The sequence below is a fragment of the Gossypium hirsutum genome, chromosome A02 (assembly GCF_007990345.1).
Source record: "Gossypium hirsutum isolate 1008001.06 chromosome A02, Gossypium_hirsutum_v2.1, whole genome shotgun sequence".
Classification (NCBI taxonomy): domain Eukaryota; kingdom Viridiplantae; phylum Streptophyta; class Magnoliopsida; order Malvales; family Malvaceae; genus Gossypium; species Gossypium hirsutum.
The window spans coordinates 102,971,838-102,980,451 of NC_053425.1; the positions used below are offsets into that span (position 1 = coordinate 102,971,838).

Below are 8,614 nucleotides of genomic sequence, written 5' to 3' on the forward strand. Positions count from 1 at the left end.
TTATGTTTAATATATTACATTTTAGTCACTTACGTTATCGTTTTGTTACGAAATGGTCACTTTTCCGTTAAAATCTGTTACTTTTTAAACGACAATCCAACATAATAGTTAAAATAGGTTTTAAATGCCAATGTAGATGTTCAGCTGGGATGAGAAATTTTAAATTTTATTTATGAAATTATAGAAAACAAAATTTTGTTCTAAAACTCAATTTTCTCCCATTTAAAAAGAATGAACAGTTGGGGTTTTTTTTATTACTATCGGAGAAGAGAAAAGCAGAACGATAGAAAAGAAGAAGAAGAAGAAGAAATGGACACACCAACCTTTATACCTGCTTGCTATTATGGTTGCTTACAATACATAAATAAACAAAAATGAAATATGTCTTTTTTGTTTGTCACATATACAGAAAAACATGAAAAGATGAATCACCTTTTTGCAAAAAAAAAACCATAATATTTGAACCCAAAATTTAGGTAAAGAACAAAAAAAACTCATTACTTATTGTAACCTATACTTGGACTCTCCATTGAAACGATTCTTTGTTCTTTCATTTTGAATAAAAGATCCAACCGATTGATGGAGCACTCAATTTGATTTCTACTATTTCAATTCAACAAATAAAACTATGAAAATGATTGGCTTTTTAGTCAAAATGAAAACGAAAACTAAAAGAAAAAGGAGACCAAGAGTTCTTTTTTTTTTTTTCAGTTCAAGGATTAATGTGGTATATTGGTTTTGATTCTTTCAAGAAACCAATTTAACATTTTCCTTTAATTAATTTAGAAAATTTAATTAATTTAATTTATGTTGGCATTTAAAACCCATTTTAATTAATTGCCACATCGGACTGTCATTTGGGAGGTAACATATTTTAACACAGAGTGACTATTTTATAACAAAACAATAACGTCAGTGACTAAAATATAACTTGATACAAACAAAAGTGACTATGTCGATAGTTTACCTTATTTAAAAAAAATGTCATTATCTAATTTAAGGATGACAAAATTTGGAATGTCTAATGAATCTTGAATCGTCTCGCTTCAAATGGAATGAATTTATTCTTGGACTATAAAAATGGGGCGAGATGTTAATTTTTAGAAGGTGGATGTAAAACAGTTCAAATAATTACTCGCCTCACCTCAACATTTCCTATTCTAATATATATAAAACTATCATTTTACTTTTATATACAATGCTAATGAAATGATAAATATATATATAGAATTAAATCATAAAATATAACCATATATTTTTCAACCTTTTATGTATATAACTATTAAAAAAGTAAAATAATAATTTCTCGTTTATATTATATATATTTATTAGAAAAATCAAATTAGGGCGATGCAAGACCATATCTTAAATCTCAAATAATATAATAGTGATAATAGTTTGCTTTTTTATTTTGTTTTTTAATGTTTAAAGGTGGCCGGAATCTTCCACAATAAGAGAGAGCCAAGTATGTATAAAAGATTATATCAAACGAATATAGGTGAGATCATATAGTAGGCAAAATTTGAAGCCGCATGTCAGTAAGAACATTCCCAAATTAATTAACTAAATAACAGTCGGCATTTACCTCTGTTTTGGATTACGCAAGAACATTTTCCCTTGTCTATATTGAATGTTCCTAGCAAGAAAAGCATTTCCCAGCAAAGACCTTAAATTTCCAACTTTGTTATTGCTTTCCTAAGATGGCTTCAGTTGAAACCAGTAAACCCCACGCTGTATGCATTCCATATCCATCACAAGGTCATGTTAGCCCCATGATGCCACTGGCTAAGCTCTTACACTCTAGAGGCTTCTTCATAACCTTTGTTAACACTGAGTTCAACCATAGGCGTTTGATCAGGTCCAAAGGGGCAAACTTCGTTAAGGGTCTGCCTGATTTCCGGTTCGAAACGATTCCGGATGGGCTGTCATCGTCCGACCGTGATGCGACGCAGGATGTTCGAGCTCTATGTGATTCGACACGAAAGAATTGCTTGGCGCCGTTTTTAGAGCTACTAGCTAAGTTAAACTCCTCCCATCTGCCCTCTGTTACTTGCATAGTCTCTGATGGAGTTATGAGCTTTGCTATTAAAGCTGCTCCAGTATTTGGCATACCAGAAGTTCAGTTTTGGACTGCCTCGGCCTGTAGTTTCATGGGATATCTTCAATTCAGTGAACTGCTTAAACGAGGAATTATTCCATTCCAGAGTAAGTGCTTCTTATTTCGACTTTATAGCTATGAAAATTGCGTAAAAAAGAACTGAAATTTGACACTTTGTGGCGTCAGATAAAGTTTTCTCAGTGATGGAACTCTTGATAAACCTATTGATTGGGTGCCTGGAATGAGCAACATTCAACTCAGAGATCTCCCCAGCTTTATTGACTTCATGGGCTCCGAAGCACAAAATTGCCTAAAAGCTCCAGCAATTATCTTCAACACATTCGATGAATTCGAACATGAAGTATTAAAAGCAATCGCTGCTAAATTCCCTGGAATTTATACAATAGGACCACTTCAGTTGCTTGCCAGGCACATGCCTGACGGCCCATCCAAGTCAATAAACTCAAGCCTATGGAAAGAAGATACAAGCTGCATTGAATGGCTTAACAAAAGGGAACCCAGTTCAGTTGTGTACGTGAACTATGGAAGCGTGACTGTCATGTCGGAGAAGCATCTGAAAGAATTTGCATGGGGGCTGGCTAATTCTAAGCACCCGTTTTTATGGATCGTTAGACCAGATATCGTGATGGGTGATTCTGCAATTCTGCATGAAGAATTTCTCGAGGAGATTAAGGATAGAGGGCTGATAACAAGCTGGTGCAATCAATGTGAGGTTCTTTCCCATCCTTCAGTTGGAGTTTTTTTGACACATTGTGGGTGGAATTCTACCTTGGAAGCCATATCTGGAGGTGTCCCTTTAATTTGTTGGCCATTTTTTGCTGACCAGCAAACCAATTGTCGGTATGCTTGCACTCATTGGGGCATTGGCATGGAAGTGGAACATGATGTGAAGCGAGAGAACATTGAGTTTTTGGTCAAGGAAATGATGGAAGGAGAAGAAGGAAAGAAAATGAAAGAGAAGGCATTGGAGTGGAAGAAGAAAGCAGAAGAAGCCACCGATGTTGAGGGATTATCTTACTGTAATTTTGATAGATTTGTTAAGGAAGCTCTAAAACATGGTTAACTGGAAATACTATTGTCTGCTGGAATTACTTGAATAATGAATGGGGATCATTCAATGTGTCTGCTTCTGTATTTTTACTATTTTGGGCTCATATATATAATAAGAATTAAACTTAAAAATTAAATCTTGTATGATTTAAATTTAAATTAAAAGCTCAGAACTTATAATTTCGTAATAATTTTATTCAAAAATTATGCTCGCGCAGTATTTACTAGAACGGTTATAACTTGAGCTCCTGAATTCAAAATCAAGTGATTCAAAGTGTATTGCGAAGTTAGGAGATAAATCTTCGAATACTATGAAAACATATCAACCCAGAAACACTTGAATCCCATCTAAAAAGTCATCACAAGTCCACCGATTTTTTCAAACTTGAAGAATTGACAATTTCAATAAATGAAATTTAATAAATTTTATTCCATGCATGTATCATTTTATCTTGCATTTAATTTGTTTCTTGAGTTATTTTGCATGTTTTCATAGCAGTTTAGTTAATTTTGTATTCCACATTTTTGCATAATTTATATTTTTCATTGTTTAGGCTTATCTTACAGTATTTTATTTAGCTTTTACTTTAGTAAGTGTTTGCATATAGGATAAAATGATATTTAAAGTGAGGAATTTGGACTAGAGAATCGAATTGTGAAGCCGAATAGATGTAGTGTTGGAATCAACGTAGGCTGATGCTACTAGCGTGATAGGCCAATGCCAGGGTGTTAGTTACCACGCCATCTCAACAAGGGCAACTCAGTACTTTCAGATTTGGACCAGATTTAACTTTACAGGGATTAAATTGTAAGTGATCTAAACTAATGAAATTAGACTAGGAATTTAATCAAGCCCTTAGTATGCAATTCAACGAAAGACGAAAAGGGCAATTTGCCCAGTGGCTTGACTTAATCAAAGCCATCATTTTCCACAATGTTAAGAATCATGAGATAATAGCCATTGATTATTATGAATAATCAGTGTTATTCGGTTTTGAGATTATCAGAGTTGTTATTCTGAAAGAAGTATTTATAATATCCCTAATTTACTACTGAATTAGGAACAATACAAAATTGGGTTTGGTATACTTGATAATTTTAGAAATAGATAAAATAGAAATTTTTGAGTGTTAGTATAGAAAGTGACTAGAGCTGATAGGAAGTTAAAAATACTCTTAAAATAAGAAAAATAAATCCGGAGTATTGACTAAATTATAAGAGAATAAAAAGTATTGGGGTAAAAATAAGAAAATTAAAAAATTTGAAGCAATTGCATTGACTTGAAGGAAAATGAGGAAGGGTGTAACACCCCCTTACCCGAGACCATCGCCAGAGTCGAGCTTGAGGCGTTAACAGACTTAATTTATCACTTAAACAATTTCAAATAATTTATTTCACCTTTCATAATAAACTACTCATCTGCATCACAGTCGCTAAAAAAATCATATCTCGAGTTACGAAACTCAAAATTTAAATCTGTAAATCTTCCCTGAAACTAGACTCATATATCTATTTACTAATTTTTTTTCAGAATTTTTGGTTGGGCCAATTAGTACAGTTTATTAGTTAAAGTTTCCCATGTTTCAGTGTTTGAATTCTCTGACCTCTGTTCACTACGAATCACTTTCCTCTCTATACAGAATTCAGATGACTATTCCGTTTATTTCTATTAAACATAGACTCAATAAGGAATCTGTACATATAAAATATGACTCCTAATTATTTTTTTACAATTTTTAGTGAATTTCTAAAGTCAGAAAAGGGGATTCAGAAATCGCTCTGACCCTGTTCCACCAAAACTCAAATTTCACATAAAATACAACTCATTTACCTGTTTGTTTCTTCCATATGAAAATAGACTCAATAATTTTCAATTTCATATTTTACTCACCATCTAATTCAGTCTCTACTATTTTTAGTGATTTTTCAAACTCACATTATTGCTGCTGTATGATACTGTTTTATAGCAAATTTCACCTTTTTATGAATTTCCATGGATTAGATAGCACATTAAGCATACATAACACCAAATATGATCTTGATTAGCCATTCCAATGGCTAATCATTACCAAACATTTCCTTACCACTTAATAGCCATATCATAAGATCATATGCACAAAATGATTATAATGCTATACATGCCATACTCAAAATATACAAGCCACTATACCAAAATGGTCCACGGATAGTGTGAGTGAGTCCCCGACGGTTTCCAATTTCCGAGCTGGCTTGTCAAAACTACAAAGAATGGAAAGGAGGGAGTAAGCATAAATTCTTAGTAAGTTCACATGTAAATAGCAAGTAACATAATCATGCAATCCAACATAAAACATCATTTGCATAAATATCACCAAAACATTCATGTTACATTTGCATTTACTATCTTACCACGATTTTATCATACCAAGTTCTCAACCCGAGGGTTTAAGCGCATACCTGTCCAATTATCTCATTCACCACACTTACCAACATGTCACCTTCGTTTTAAGTATTCTCCTTATTCACTTAAGATGCACCCGTTGAACAAATCGGAATATAATTTGGATACACGGATTGCATGCACATAAGTGCCATACCCGCAGCTAGATAAATTCAATAGCCTACGAAAATCATGTAATCAAGCTACCATGTAACCCGCCCGTAAGCGAACTCGGACTCAACTCAACGAGCTTGGGCGTTCGCATCCATAAGTGAACTCGAACTCAACTCAACGAGTTCGAAACTCAAATATCCTAGTGACATGTCACTTGTATCCTAATCTATTCCCAAGGTTCAAATGGGATTTTCGTCAATCACACATCTTTGCCGTCTTCCATGGAATGTCGGATCTGATACTTGGTAGCATTTCATATTTATCAAGTAACTCACATAATTTGCATATTACTAAATAATAATCCACAAAGCATAATATTTCATGATAATTATCATCATATCATATAAATAACATTAAATTACTTAAAATGACAATTATGTTACTAAATTTACACATGAACTTACCTCGGTACAAAATGTTAGAAATCGAGTCTATTCCTCGTAAACTTTATTTTTCCCTCGATCACGACTCAAATCTTGTTTCTCTTGATCTAAAATGTCAAATTAATTTATTCAATATACACATTCATCAAAAAAGCCCCTAATACGGGCTCGGATAAAAATTACCATTTTACCCTAGCTTTTCAATTATTTACAATTGAGTCCTTAAGTTTGTACAACGAATTACATGCATTTCCCATGACATTTAGGCATAGCCAAATTTCCTAGTGTCCATAACAGCCCATATTTCACACTAAAAATCATATTTTTACCATAAATTTTACCCTTTTTACAATTAAGTCCCTCTTTAGGTGTTTTCACATAAAACTACTAGGTAAAAGTTGTTAAACACACATCAAACCATCATATTCTTTCATTATTCATCAAAATACAATTATGTCACACATGGGTAAATTTTCATACATGCATCCTAGCTCAAAATATTGCTAGAAAAATGATAGAGCATGCTTTCTAGATTTTAAAATCGAAAAGAGCATTAAAAACGGGCATGGAAATCACTTACAATCAAGGCTTGAAAATGTTGAAACCCTAGTTATGGTGACAAGCAAAATTCGGCAGCCCTTATGGAGAAGATGAGTCCATTTTTGTGTTATTTTTCCCTTTTTAATGACTATATTTACCAAATGACAAAAATGCCCTTAATGCCTTTCTTTGTAATTTTTCATGTACAAGCCCATTTTTGTCCAAAATTTTAGAAATTGGTTAAATTGCTATTTAAGACCTCCTAATTAATATTCCAAAGCAATTTCATACTAAAAGCTTCTAGAATGCAAGTTTTGCAACTTATTCAATTTAGTCCCTAATTTCAAATTAAGCACTTTATGCATAGAATTTCTTCACGAAATTTTCACACAATCATTCAATCATATCATAGACCTCAAAATAATTATAAAACAATTATTTATATCTTGAATTTGTGGTCCCGAAACCACTATTCCGATTAGGCCCTAATTCGGGATATTCCAAAGGGCTAGAAGTAAAATTTTACCAAAATGAAATTTGATTCATGGATGATATTATAGAGAAAGTTGGAGGATTAAAAGATAATTACTCAAATTAGATAATTATGGAAAATATAATGATTGAGGACCAAATTGTGTAAAAATGTGATTGATTGATAACTTTAATAGTTATCATTTTAATTAGATATTTTAATAGAAAACTTAAGAAAAATGAAGAATTCATTCATCTTTCCCCAACCTCCCATGTCACCACCTATTTCTCCATCTTTTCAACTTTTACTTTTATTACAAATAGGTCTTTTCCACCCCTTTTCAAGCCTTTCCAAGCTTAATTCTTCTAATTTCTTTCATGAATTCTTAGTAAAATAATTAGAGAAGCTTGTTAGCCACCTTGATTTCATAAAAAGAGCATCAATAGTTGTCTTAGAGGAGAGATAAAATAAGAATTACGATTTGATTACAAGTGATTAAGGTAAGAATGATAAGTTTTTTCATGAAATTCATGTCTGTTTCATTTAATTAGCATAAATATGTTATTTGATTATGATTTTAACAAGTAAATGTTATATATTTTGATTAAATGTTATATATTTTGATATGAACATGAAGAAAAAGAAAAGAAAAGTGAAGGATTGATTGGAGAAAAAGGAAATGAAATAGGCAATGAGTGAAAGAAGAAGAAGATATTACATCCAAGTTTTGGTTATAATTACTTCAAGAATTTAATTTAATTTAATTATGGCTTAGGTATAATTTATGTTAAACTAGTTAATTTAATTATGAATATGTTAATATTAAGTACAAAATTTATTAATGAGTAACAGTAAATATGATTTGAATTTTTATTATATGATAAATTGATTTGATATATTGAAATAATAGTAAAAATGACTATATTATGAAGTGTACAAACTGATGTGAGAACTAGTTTTTTTTTATATAATTGGACTGTGAATGAAGTGTAAAGAATTAACGAATGTATAAAAAGTGAATGTCTGGTGAATTTATATGGTATATTGAATTTTGTGATAACAATGACTAAAATGCACAAAGTGGAAAGTTTAAATTATTTTCATTTGATTGAGTGTATACAATGAAATAATTGTATTAAAAGCTCATGTAGACGAGATGAGAACTAATAGGATATGAATTTCATGCCATTAGGAATTCTATGCACGCAAATGAAAAGTGGCACTTTGGTGCAATACTATGATTGTTTCTGTATATCTTATATGTTTTGTTTAGTCTATAATAGGCTATATCAATGAAATATGGTTAGAGAAAATTGTCAACGGATCCGGTAAGTGATTCATGTCTTGTGAAATGATCCTTATTTATTAGTATTGGTTTTATGAAATTATACATATTCTAATGTTAGCTAAATCTTAAATAGAAGTTTAATTCTTGTAGTACTTACAAAGTTGTTTGA

At 31.7% G+C, this 8,614-nt stretch overlaps 1 protein-coding gene across 1 annotated transcript; it reads left to right on the top strand.

Moving 5' to 3' along the window:
* Window positions 1–1,615: 1,615 nt before the first annotated feature.
* LOC107934620 (linamarin synthase 2) lies at window positions 1,616–3,266 on the top strand. Its single transcript, XM_041079676.1, has 2 exons — window positions 1,616–2,209; window positions 2,300–3,266. Exons 1-2 carry the CDS (start codon window positions 1,701–1,703, stop codon window positions 3,180–3,182), a joined length of 1,392 nt encoding a protein of 463 aa, XP_040935610.1. The 5' UTR covers window positions 1,616–1,700; the 3' UTR covers window positions 3,183–3,266.
* The last annotated feature ends 5,348 nt before the right edge of the window (window positions 3,267–8,614 follow it).